The 13777-nt window shown below is 39.1% G+C and overlaps 1 protein-coding gene across 7 annotated transcripts in view; it reads left to right on the top strand.

Annotated features, from left to right (window-relative positions):
* The window catches only part of INPP4B (inositol polyphosphate-4-phosphatase type II B), an 855034-nt gene that overhangs the window by 460907 nt on the left and 380350 nt on the right, over positions 1–13777 (top strand). For all 7 annotated transcript variants that reach the window (XM_055550389.1, XM_055550387.1, XM_055550386.1 and 4 more), the window contains 2 exons: positions 3904–4022; positions 6064–6180. In XM_055550389.1, the coding sequence (XP_055406364.1) occupies positions 3904–4022; positions 6064–6180 (236 nt within the window). The remainder of the gene's footprint in view (positions 1–3903; positions 4023–6063; positions 6181–13777) is intronic.

The following is a 13777-nucleotide window of genomic DNA, read 5'->3' on the forward strand; positions in this document are numbered from 1 at the left end:
TTGACACAGCATAGGTTTCCTGTTGCTTGCTGCCTAGCCCTCTCCAGAGATACTGAAGTGCCCTTTGTTTTTATCGCCACACCTCTACCGAGGATTCCCTTCCAGCAGAGTGAGAGCTGTCTGGGCCCTGTACAAACCTGAGCTGGAGACGCCTGTGAGCGTCTCACTCACCAGCGTTGACAGTGCGAAGTGCAGCCTCACGTTGCCAGTCTCTATAGCCAAATTAACAGGAAAAATAGTCACTTCTAGTTCTTTTATTTATTTTTTTTCTAAAGAAAAGTTTAAAAGGGTAAGTTTCTTTTTAAAAAAATAATCATTGCTTTCATATGATTTTTCCTCCCTTTACTTTAAAAAATAAAACAGTTAATTCAGTGGACACAAGCACATTTGAATCCCAAACTATCAACATCTTGTATATTTTAAACATTTTGGACTCTGAGAATGCTTTTAAATAGTCTGGACCAAAACAAAGCCAGTAAAAAGGTAGAAATAAAAGTAAAAATCTAATGATGAATGAATGAATGTTGGCAGAGAGGTATTTACTTGTTGCTACCCTTAGGTTCAAGAATTCTTATGTAAAACAAAACAAATGAAGTAAAACTCCCGAGTGTTCTTTGAGTCCTGTGAATTGAGGAAGGCCATTTATGCAGGTCACTCCCTCCTAGAGTAGAGTTTTGTGTGGGTAAGGGGTAGTATGCTAAGTGTGGCTGGAAAAATAATATGACATTTTTTGATTTCTAAAACCAGATTTTGCAGGCTTCTTTAGTGGATACTGAAAAGTTACTAGGCAGATTATTCTTTACAGTGATCCAATGAGTAACACCTCGGTGAAGCAATTCAACCGCTCATCATTTATCACCCTGCCAGTGGGACAGTTTCAGCATGTTTGGATCCATAACGTGTATGGGTTTCACTTTGTGAAATGCAATGACTCAGGTACTGGTTTGGTACTTACAAAGAAATATTGGACCTAGTGAGAGCTTTTAAGGAGTGGTCTGAATGTAACTGAGTCCATAAAAACCATTTACAGAAGAATAAAATACTAAGTATTGGTAAATATTGGTATTGATATTTGTAAATGTTAGTATAATGATATTATAAGTAAACTTCATTTCATATAGAAAAGTCCATTCATAAAAAGGACCTAATTTATTCCTTACCTCCACCCCAAGAAATAGATGAAGAAACTGAGCCTCTAAGATTTTGTAACTTAATGGCATATAAGTAGAAAATGAGGAATTTGGGAATACAGCTTAGGAATTCTAACTGATCTCAGGGTCTTTCCCTGATATCTTGCCTCCTAAGATTAGGGAACAGTAAAATCTCTGGTCTGTTGCGAAGGAAAAGAAATGAACAGTCAGGATGTGACTTTTAGTTGTTTTCTAGACCATACTTTAGATTTAAAATATAAAGAAATACAAAGTGCCATTAAGATTATTTTCACTTCATCAGTATTGGAGGTCTGACAATTGGGTTTGATAATTCTGTCAAATTGGGTTTGACACAACATTTGAGTTTAATGGAGATTGTCTTTGTTTTTCTTTAAGAGTCAGTCTGAGAGGTTCTCTGATAAAATTGAGAACAGTCTGTCACTTCTGAGAACTAACCACATCCCACAATCAAGTCTGATAAAAAATCAGAAAAGAAGTAACTTATTTTGAGCCAATGTGATAAGTCCATAAGGTAGAGATGAAGCTACCAGCAGGACGTGGACAAAATGCATGTGTTTGGAACAAACTGGCTCCAGCCTCAAAATCTATGGACAGACATATGTCAGTACCAGTGAATGAAGAGAGAGCTGTACACGGTGAACAGAAAGCCAGGAGAATGAGCGATAAACATTCATTAGGCAAGTAGAGGAAATGATCAAAATAACCACCAAAGAACAGTAAAGTCTTAATCTATCTTTTTTCTCCCTTCCGGTGATATGTTGACATTACTGAAACCTTGCATCAGTATTTTCTAAAACTAGATCTCTTGGGTTAGACAGTAAAGAATTATGGTAGTCGCTCTCCCAAAAAGAGGTCCCATTGTGCGAGAAAGGAATTCAGTATGCCAAGAAAAGAAATGGAACTGTTGGGGTATGATGTAAGAAAACTATGAGAGAGTTCTAGTGTTGTAAATGTGAGTGCTTAATGTTTCCAAGCCTCCAATTCTTAGTACATAAAACTTAAATAATAATTCAAAGCATCATTTTGAGAAATAAAGAGATAATTGGCAAAAAGACTCAAAACTAGTGATGGCTAAATAAACTGTGGCTACTATTTTTCCACACATGCTTTCCTAAGCTTTCTTGTATGGTTAGAGGCATATAGTTTAAATAAGGAAAAAAATATAACAAAAATACCATGCAGGATTTAAAGGATCTCAAAGTTTATCAAGAAGTTAAGAAGTTAAATAATTTGCCCAGCATTGCTTAGCTAGTAGAACTAGCTGAAAACCAGCTCTGTTTCATTCCAAAACTCCTACTTTTTCCCTCTGTCCCATCTGCTTCTGTAAATGAGCTAATTTGTAAGCAAAGAAAAGGTGGTAATTACATTTATAATTTCCTTTGCTTTCAAGTTTAAGCCCTAGTACCTCTGGCCTAGCGAATGAAGGTCTTGTGTACTGCTGAAGAGTAATCATGTAATTTAAATACTTGTGTCCTTCCCTCTTTTTTTCTTGCAATGGTCAGAGGTGTGAGGTGTGGATAGTATAGAGCTCAGCACATGCTCCCCATGAATCTAGGACTGGGGGCTATTTCTCAGTCCCAACCCCAGTGTCAGCCTGCTCCCAGCCACCAGCTCAGCCTAATTTGAACCTTCTCCTCTAGTGAAGGGGTGGTTCAGATGGTAAAGAATCTGCCTGCAATGTGGGAGAGCCAGGGTTGGATCCCTAGGTGGGGAAGATCCCCTAGAGAAGGGTATGGCTACCTACCCCAGTGTTCGGGCCTGGAGAATTCTTTGGACAGAGGAGCCTGGGGGGCTAAGGTCTGTGAGGTAGCAAAGAGTCCAACAGGACTGAGTGACTTAACACTTTCTCTAGAGGGGACACTTTGCATGATACTTAACGATCCAAACGCAGGTAGTAAAGTTACTGTTTCAAAGCCAGAAAGGGAAACACCTGAGGAGATAATGGATTTTATGAAAAGGAATATGTTCTGGACTTTTCTTCCCCAAATTGTGGGAATGATATGTGGGTGGAGAAAATATTCAAGTAAATATGGTATGGTGAGGAGCCTCTGTAATATGAGCCTGGTATCTCAAGGGAAAGGTCTTACTGGGTCTGTGGCCCCCTGGAAAGAATTAACCCATCCTGTTTCCACATTTCTGCCTCCCAGGCTTGGCTAGAATCTGGACAGAGGAGCTATTAACCCCTCTTCTTCCTCCTCTGCCCTGTGCCTCAGGCTTGTGTGCACTGAAAGGCAAGCACCCGGCCCTGACTCTAGGACTGCAAGAGTGAACAGATAGTGACTAGATAGGTAAATACCAAGTGTGCCTTCTCACAAGTGAACTAATCCAGCCAGTGTCAATAAGGAGCAGCGTAAAGTTTCCCGGATGTGGCCCCAGTGCGTTTACTTAGTCTAGGGGTGTGAGTTAAAGTCGGGGTTTAATGACTAATTAAAGTCACTCAAAGTCCCTGAGCCGTGTGTGCACAGTCACACAGGAAAGTGAGGATCCCGGGGCAGTGGAGACTCGCAAGAGCTGCGAGTGTGGCCAGTGGAAATGAATTCTCAGTTCAGCTCCGCAGCACGTGACTTCCTATTTCTGTAAGGTACTTCCAAGGGACTTCCTCTAAAATCTGCCCAGAACTCCCAGAAGATTTCATTCAGCGCCGACGCTAAGGTTCCTTCCAACCCGGGACAGAAGTTTTCCCTGAGACACGGTGTTAGTTTCTTTTCTCTTTCTGCTTTGCCATCGGCAGCATGCAAGGATCTCGTGGCTCCTGTCCGTGATCGGAAGCTGAATACACTGGTCCAGATCTCAGTAATCCACCCCGCGGAGCAGGGTCTGACAAGATACTCCAGCACCGAAATTGTTGAGGTGAGCGTGCTGTGTGCCTGCTTTACTCTATCTCTAGGTCGCTGTCTGGATTTGAGCAAACGGCTGAATTACCTTAGATCCTGGCCGACAGCTGTGCTGAGTTACTGTCCTCTGTCATTTAGGAACGCATACCTGCGTTTACTAAGCATGCATTTGTAACTGACCAGGATAAACAAATGGGGAAAGAACTTGCCCTTTTTAAAAAAATTTTATAAAAGAGCTTATTTTTCTTTAGTAAGTAAAAGGAAAATCCCCACTTTGAATCTTTGAATAGAGTACTAAGTAGAGAAAAACTATATATAAAATTTTAATTAAATGGAATGAGCATATCTTTGCAGGGAAAAAAGAGAGTTGTAAATTACCTAGAGATGTTTAAAACTGTTTTTGCTCTTCTCATTTTTTTCGGTTTTCTTCAGACTGTCTGTGGAAACTTCGTATTCTCTGCCTTTTGTGTGTGTCTTTTAATTTAAAGTATGGTGCTTTTCAAAGAAAGGTAGATGATTAATTGGAGACACTGTAATGTTTCTAGGCAAAAGGTGTAAATATTACTCATCCGATGAGAGATTTCCTATTTACATTTATTGTTGCTTATATAACATTCAAAATGTGTTGGGAGGAAACTTGTTATTGTGTTGGATCAGATTCAAAAGAGGAAGTGTTTCCCTTTTGATTATTTTGTTCTCATCACACATATTTCACAGCCTTACTGAATGAGGGCTACTTAGTCTCTGGCATTAAAGAAAGTGTCCTCTAAACTCCAAGCTTCACTTTTCTTAGGCTTGGGAGTCCTGTCTATTTTGAAGGTGGAGTTTCTCTGTAGGAGTTTAAGTCATCTACTCCAGACCAGGCTTGCTAATTGCTGTTGGTGGAATAGATGATTCAGACAAAACTCCACACATTTCACCAATGGGAATGACCAGATCTTACACGTAGCCCTGAATCTGTCCTTGGGAAACTTTTGGTTGCAATGCTGGTATCACTTGTAGTTGTATCATTTGTAGTTGTTACATTTGTAGTTAAAGTTGTGGTTGAATAAGCAAAAATAATCTTTTTCATTCGAAGACAACCAAAATTGGAAAATAGTTCATTTATATGAAAACTATTTTCAAGCATTATCCCAACTTCATTATTTTAAAAATATTGTCGATTTAAAATTAATTGTGTATGTTGACACATTGATTTGAATATATATAGCTGTTGTTGATTTTTTTATTCATGTGTGTTCTGCACAGCATCTAACACTGTGCCAAGCCAAAAGCAGTATTAGTTAAATAAAAGGAAGAAAGAATGAATGAATAAATGAAAACTTCAGCTTCCAGAAACTTCCATAAACAACAGGCTTACAGAGCTCTAGCAAACATCTCCATGATATTCAGCACTGTGCATATTTAAATATAGATGCAAAATTTAATGTTGGATGTCAGCTCTCTAAAAATGAATTCTGAGGCATGGAAATACTCTGTGCACTGCATCCTGAGATAGTAATTTCATAGCCCCAAATCCATCATATTTAGTTTCTTTCATTAGTTTTCAAATCAGTCTGAGGAAAAAAAATACAGCTGAACACCTAAAAACGAATGCTATCAGAGTGTGGCTTTCAGTTGAATCATTACAGAAAGGAAATAAATGGACAGCATAAGATTAACAAGTGGTTGAGAAAAGAGCTTCATTTTAATTTGATCAGTCAATATCTCAAGTTATTTGCATAAGTCACAGGTTATATCCATTAAATGTATGCTAAATGTAATGACTGCTGACCGTAACAATGGTTCTGCATGTAATGAAAATAAATTGTTTTTCAAGATTCTTAGCAGCTCTGACAAGGATGCAAGGCATTTACTATCTACAGCTCTATCAGTACTCTGGGGCCCTGGGCCATGTTGTTGCCCATGGGCATTCTTTGGCAATTCAGATCTCTCTTCTAATAGAATCATTTCCTAGAAAAACAAACAGACCCAGACACTCTGTGCATTCTCATGTGTCACCACGGGCTGCAGTTGCTGCCTTACTGAATCAAAGTTGTCTGCTTCTGCTGTTACAGGGAACAAGAGACCCACTGTTCCTGACTGGTGTCACATTCCCATCTGAGTATCCCATCTATGAGGAGACCAAAATAAAGCTAACAGTCTATGATGTCAAGGATAAGTCTCATGACACCGTAAGTACTTGAACTTAATTTCTTTCTTTGGGAGAAGAAATAGGCTTTTCCAAACCGTCGGATTTGTGATGTAACTGGCATTTTTCAAAGAGGTGCTTTGTGCTGTGTTTATGCTTGTCTTATGTTTATGGTTTGCTGGGATTTTTTTTTTTTTTTTTTTTAATTCTTTTGGCTTCCTGCCACACTGGCAATTGGTTAGGAGCAAAAGCTTTCAGAACAGTTTTTTCTTCTTTTTCAGGGAGGCTGGCTTGGTGTGTTAGTTTATATTTTGTTGTTGCTGCTTTAAGTGTTGTTGAAGAAGTAACATTGTGGGCAGAAAGCAAATGGAAGAGATTAAATAATACGTCAAAACTTTCTAATATTGCCATTATTCTAAAATGAGATTGATAGTGTTATGCTTTCACAATCTATTATTTTATGTGTAACCCTAACTCCCTCTATTCTTCTGATGTTGTTCGTGGCACCAAAGTAAACAGAGGAGGAAGTAACTGTCAGCACTAGGCAGAATTGGCCTCCTTACAGGAAGGTCATGTCAGGTCCTGATGGTCTTTTGTTCTAGGTTCTCTGGTTTTCCTACAGGGCCTGAATTTTCCTCCTCTTGAATCAGTGGGTTCAAGTGAGACCATTAGGTACCCAGGCACTCTCACCGGAGGCCACTCTGAAAATTTCAGGACAGGAGAGAATGCCGTCTGTAGGTATTAGGAAGGCGATGGTTTAACGGGAGCCCTTTTCTTTAAATCTTTCCTATTAGAATGAGTGTTTATCTGTTTTCAAGGCTTGGAAGTAGGGAGCCGTGGGAGTATTGATGATCCACAATGAAATATAAGTCAGGAAACACTTTGAAGGCAGGTAGACCAGTAGGTTCTGGGAGCATTCTGCTTGAAGCTGACAGGTGCTGCTGGGCTTGGAGAGTCACTCGTAAATGGTTGAGGGGAAGTGCAGCTTTCATTTCTGCCCTCACTAGGCATTTCTGTCTTGCTCATGAGTCTTTTGTTCTTTACCACAAAGTATATAGCATAGGTAGATGGTGGGGATATGTCATAGAGAAAAAAAAATTCTGTCTTGAAGGCCTTTCTACTCATCTTCGACCTAGAAAAGTTCATGTCTTTGAATATGCAGAAGAAATGCCCAGTGAAACGCACAGCACGTGTGTGGTAAAGAAACAGTGATGGCCGTCAGGTAGAGCTGTCAAGGCAGACTGTCTGGTTCCCGTTCTGCTCACTGGCTTTGTGACTCTGGGAGAGTTGATCCTCGTTTCTGTTTACCTGGGGGAGCAGTGTTGTAGAGATTAAATAAGTTAATACATGTAAAATATGTGGAAGAACAACTGCTACAGAGCAGTAATTGCAAGCTTAATTGCTGTAGTTATTGTTTTGGCTGCTGTCTCGTGTTTCTCATAAATAGTAAAAATCAAAGAAAGGAATATTAACCAAAGTTTTATCCCATTTACTAACTGTGTTTTTCTAAGTAATCATACATTTATTATTTCTGATCAAAAGAAAAAGATAAAAATATGTTAAGAGACAATCATTGGGGTTAAAGCTGGCAACTAAAAAGGTTTTGTTTTGAAGTTTTGTTCTTTTCTTTTCTCTTTCTATGCCCTTTCCTTGATTTTTGAAGTGACATGGAAAAGGAATAGACTGTGATTGGGAGAGCTGGGCCAAAGATTACGCACAAAGCCTACAGCATGACTTTTTTTTTTTTTTTTTTTTTTGTCTTCTGCCAAGGAGAGAGGGAAATGGGGGAACAAAAGCATAAAATTGGGGAAAAGGGGGATTTGGTTCAAATGAAAAGTAGGAAGAGGTGGCACAATTGTGCAGAGAAGTAATGAGCAGGGATGTGATCAGGGTGACGGGAAAGTAGAGCGGAAACTCTGGGATTTTATGTTTTTTCTGAGTACATGATCAAATTCAGTGCTCCCAAAGTCCCAAGGTGTAGACAGGGTGAAGAATATGGAAGGGCCAGAGGTATAGAAACACTATGCTACAGAGATGAAAATGTTGAGTTCTTGGGCTGGTTAAGTCCTTAGAAACAGCAGAGTTAGAAATATTAAATACCAAAGGTGTTTCTAGCCCCTTCACTCTGTCTCATTTAAAATGTTATGTATATTAATGCTCTAGGGATAGATAATTAGCTTACTCATTAAGTATGCTTTTTTTGGCTTTTATCTGGAAACCTATTAATTAGAGTCTTTTAGAGATTTTCTTCCTTGATCTAGAGGTGTTATCACATAAAAGTATTGAATGAACTGGAATCCCTGCTGTGAAATAAGACTTGTGAAATTTGAACATACTTAAGAAATGCAACCAGCTTTCATTTATGAAATGCTGTTAATTAAAGCATAACTTCTTCCTTAAAATAACTAACAATTAGTTCTAGTGATGGAAGTGTAAATAGAAACACAGTCCATTAATATGCTAATAGTCTCCATGTATGTGTAATCCTTATCCTGGCACCTTTCTTCTTCTTTTTTTTTAATTGGAGTATAGTGGTGAAACCCACCTGCCAATGCAGGAGACATAAGAGATGCTGGTTTGATCCCTGGGTCAGGAAGATCTCCTGGAGGAGGGCATGGCAACCCACCCCAGTATTCTTGCCTGGAAAATCGCATGGATCGAGGAGCCTGGCAGGCTTCCATCCATAGGGTTGCAAAGAGTTGGACGTGATTGAAGAGACTTAGAATGCACACATAGTTGATACAAAATGTTGTTAGTTTCTACTGTACAACAAAGTGAGTCTGTTTTATATATATATATATATATATATATATATACACACACACACACACACACACACTCTTTGAGTTTGTTTTCTTTCCCTGTATAGGCCATTACAGAGTATTGAGTAGAGTTCTTGTGTTGTACAGTAGGTCTTTATTATCTATTTTATACACAGTAGTGTATATATGACAATCTCAGTCTCCCAATTTATCCCTCCACCCCTCTCCTCCATAACTTAAGTTTATTTTCCACATCTGTGTCTCTATTTCTGTTTTGTAAAAAAATAAAAATTCATTTGTACCATTTTTTTTAGATTCTGCATATAAATGATATCATATGATATTTGTCTTTCTCTGTCTGAATTCACTCAGTATGATAGCATCTAGGTCCATCCATGTTGCTGCAGATGACATTATTTCATCTTTTAAATAGCTGGGGCCCTTTTTCTTATTTAAGTTTCTGTTGTTGTTCTTTGTTGTTTTATTATGGAAGTGAATACAGAATTGGAGAAGGTAGCAAGTGAATTTAAAGTATGGTTTAGATTAGGGGCATTTATGACCCTAAATGTCAGGATGACCAGACATCCTGGAATGTGAATTCAAGTGGGCCTTAGAAAGCATCACTACGAACAAAGCTAGTGGAGGTGATGGAATTCCAGTTGAACTATTCCAAATCCTGAAAGATGATGCTGTGAAAGTGCTGTACTCAATATTCCAGCAAATTTGGAAAACTCAGCAGTGGCCACAGGACTGGAAAAGGTCAGTTTTCATTTCAATCCCAAAGAAAGGCAATGCCAAAGAATGCTCAAACTACTGCACAATTGCACTCATCTCACATGCTAGTAAAGTAATGCTCAAAATTCTCCAAGCCAGGCTTCAGCAATATGTGGACGGTGAACTGCCTGATGTTCAAGCTGGTTTAAGAAAAGACAGAGGAACCAGAGATCAAATTGCCAACATCCGCTGGATCATGGAAAAAGGAAGAGAGTTCCAGAAAAACATCTATTTCTGCTTTATTGACTATGCCAAAGCCTTTGACTGTGTGGATCACAATAAACTGTGGGAAATTCTTCAAGAGATGGGAATACCAGACCACCTGACCTGCCTCTTGAGAAACCTGTATGCAGGTCAGGAAGCAACAGCTAGAACTGGACATGGAACAACAGACTGATTCCAAATAGGAAAAGGAGTCCGTCAAGGCTGTATATTGTCACCCTGCTTATTTAACTTCTATGCAGAGTACATCATGAGAAACGCTGGACTGGAAGAAACACAAGCTGCAATCAAGATTGCCGGGAGAAATATCAATAACCTCAGATATGCAGATGACACCACCCTTATGGCAGAAAGTGAAGAGGAACTAAAAAACCTCTTGATGAAAGTGAAAGTGGAGAGTGAGAATGTTGGCTTAAAGCTCAACATTCAGAAAACGAAGATCACGGCATCCGGTCCCACCACTTCATGGGAAATAGATTGGGAAACAGTGGAAACAGTGTCAGACTTTACTTTTCTGGGCTCCAAAATCACTGCAGATGGTGACTGCAGCCATGAAATTAAAAGAGGCTTACTCCTTGGAAGGAAAGTTATGACCAACCTAGATAGCATATTGAAAAGCAGAGACATTACTTTGCCAACAAAGGTCCGTCTAGTCAAGGCTATGGTTTTTCCTGTGGTCATGTATGGATGTGAGAGTTGGACTGTGAAGAAGGCTGAGCCGCCGAAGAGTTGATGCTTTTGAACTGTGGTGTTGGAGAAGACTCTTGAGAGTCCCTTGGACTGCAAGGAGATCCAACCAGTCCATTCTGAAGGAGATCAGCCCTGGGATTTCTTTGGAAGGAATGATGCTAAAGCTGAAACTCCAGTACTTTAGCCATCTCATGCGAAGAGTTGACTCATTGGAAAAGACTCTGATGCTGGGAGGGATTGGAGGCAGGAGGAGAAGGGGACGACAGAGGATGAGATGGCTGGATGGCATCTCTGACTCGATGGACGTGAGTTTGAGTGAACTCCAGGAGTTGGTGATGGACAGGGAGGCCTGGCGTGCTGCGATTCATGGGGTCGCAAAGAGTCAGACACGACTGAGTGACTGATCTGACCTGATGACCCTAAATATTTTAAGATCATAGTACTTTTAAGGGCTATGAAATGAGATTATGAATGTCTATGTATTTTGGAAAATCAACAAATAATGTGCATGTATTTAAAAGTTGGTTTAAATATTTGATTCCAGTAAACCACTCATCGTATTAGGACAGGACAATGAGATGTTCTTTACTTGCTGAATATCAATTAATTGAGTCAGCTAACTAAATTCCTTGTCTTTTTCTATTGAATTCATTATTGCTTGGAATTAACCAGTCAAATAGACTTGTTACTTTACAATCTCATGTTTGTTTACATACATATTACTATTAGAAGTTTTTAAAGAGATAATGACATTTTATCTGTGCCCTTGATGTGGCTATTATCCTAACAAGACCAAGTAGTTATAATTAATAACTACTTGGTCTTGTTAGGTTCTTTGAACATAAGATTATCTCTCATAATAACTTCAGCAGAAATGCAATCAGTCATTGTAAAGAATGAAAAGAGTCTGTTGATTCATAATGACTCTTGTTTTCTCCTGCCACATCCTTCGTCCTTCCCATTCATATCAATCAATCTCCCTCTGCAGCAGATGGATGGATAATGCTTGGCAGGTAGGGGCTCAGGGAAGGGGGAACATGGATTCATTATTAGAATTAGAGTCACCTTTTTGATATTTGCCTTACCATAAGGAAATTATCTAGGGCTTCCTTGGTGGCTTAGCAGTAAAAAAAAAAAAAAAAAAAATCTGCCTGTCAGTGCAGGATATGTGGGTTTAATCCCTGGGTTGGGAAGATCCCCTGGAGAAGAAAATGGCAACCCACTCCAGGAGTCTTGCCTGGAAAATCCTGTAGACAGAGGAGCCTGGCGGGCTACAGTCCATGGAGTCCCAAAAGAATCAGACACGATTTAGTCACTAACACTCTTAAGGATTGAAATTGAAGCCCATGGCTAAAGTATGAGAGCCTAAGCTCTAACAGTGAAGTTGATGTCTTCTGGGTATACACTGGTTGTATGCTCTATTTTAGCAGTCTGCAAACTGAAACAAGACAGACAAAAGTGTTTTTAGCACATCATTTACAGTGTTCAGCCCCAGGGAATCAAGCTGGGAATCTGGGTCTTTCATATGTTATAGCAAAACTCAGGAAGGAGAAATTTATGAATGAAAAGAATATCACCATTCAACTTTTCCCTCTTTCCCTTTTCTCCCAAGCAACACAGTGTTTTGGAAAGTACTGAACAAGGTTCTTTTAATACCCAGCTGAGGACCTCCATCTTTCTATAAACACCTGATTAGGTCACAAAGCTGTTTTTGTCCATGGTAGAAATTTAAACTGCTAATGTATTTTGCAGGAGGGTCCATTGACTTCACTCCTTTAGCTCTAGAGTTACTAAATGTTTGCTTTCTCTCTAGATTGCTAGATGTTTAGCTTGTAGAACAAAGTCCCATGTTCAAGAGACACTGAACACGTCTCAGGTGAGGACATGTGTCCTAAGACTTTTTTTTTTATCACCTTTCACTGACAACTCCCTATTTGTACCTTTCAAAAAATATGACCTTATCTAAATTGGATACTAATTTATTGTATTTTGTGTGTTATATGTACAGATAAGTTTAGTTCTAGTACACTTCCCTAGGCAGAATTATCCAGTTCAGTTTTTATGTTTTTCAATCGAAAATAAAACCATTTTCTATTTAATATACTTTGACTTGGCTTGATTTTCTCCACTGGCTTCTTACAAGTTCTATGTCTAACTGTACTTATTGAGATAAAGTTTGTGGCTGTCCTTCTCTACCTGGAAGATATGGTGCACTGGGTAAGAAAAAAAAATTAAGATTATTGATCATTAAATATATACCAAGTGCTATGTTTAGTTTTTAGCTTCTTCCTTAAGCTCCATAAAACTTCTTTGAGGGAAGTATCAGTATGTCCAGTTTAGAAGTGAACAAATTGGGATTCTGAAAATATAAGTAGGTCAAGTGAAAGATGTAGATGATTCCATGCTACATTATGGAACATACATAGTTGATAGGATTTCTACCATTTTTCACTCCCACAATATGATACTTTTTACTTCAACTGATAACTTTAGAAGCATTCTTCATTTTGGAGCCTAAAATTTGATTGAGAAAAAAGTCAGTATTCAAATACAGGATTAAAAACTTATATCCAAACATTTTAAGCACTTAAGTACGTATAACTAAGTGCAGATGTCTGGAAAACTTCTAATGGAGTAACAAGCTACTGCTCATGGAAAAAAAAAAAATAGCGCTATTGCTTGTTTTGAAATGCCTAGATTTGTGTCTCCGGAGAAGGCAGTGGCACCCCACTCCAGTACTCTTGCCTGGAAAATCCCATGGACCGAGGAGTGGGTGGGCTGCAGTCCATGGGGTCGCTAAGAGTCAGACACGACTGAGCGACTTCACTTTCACTCTTCACTTTCATGCATTGGAGAAGGAAATGGCGACCCACTTCAGTGTTCTTGCCTGGAGAATCCCAGGGATGGGGGAGCCTGGTGGGCTGCCGTCCATGGGGTCTCACAGAGTTGGACACGACTGAAGCGACTTAGCAGTAGCAGCAGATTTGTGTCTCAGCTTTTGCTTTTGTCGCCCTAGCCTTGTTCTTTCCTTTTCTTTTATGGGTGCTGTGTGGTCTTCTCAACCTCTTCATTCACTCAGCCTTGGCCTTTTGGAATACTCACCTTTATGTTTTGTTTCATTTTTTTTTAGTGATTTAAAATAATTATTAATTAATTTACTTTTGGCTATGTTGGGTCTTATTTGTGGCACCC

Source organism: Bubalus kerabau, chromosome 16 (genome assembly GCF_029407905.1).
Source record: "Bubalus kerabau isolate K-KA32 ecotype Philippines breed swamp buffalo chromosome 16, PCC_UOA_SB_1v2, whole genome shotgun sequence".
Taxonomy (NCBI): Eukaryota; Metazoa; Chordata; class Mammalia; order Artiodactyla; family Bovidae; genus Bubalus; species Bubalus kerabau.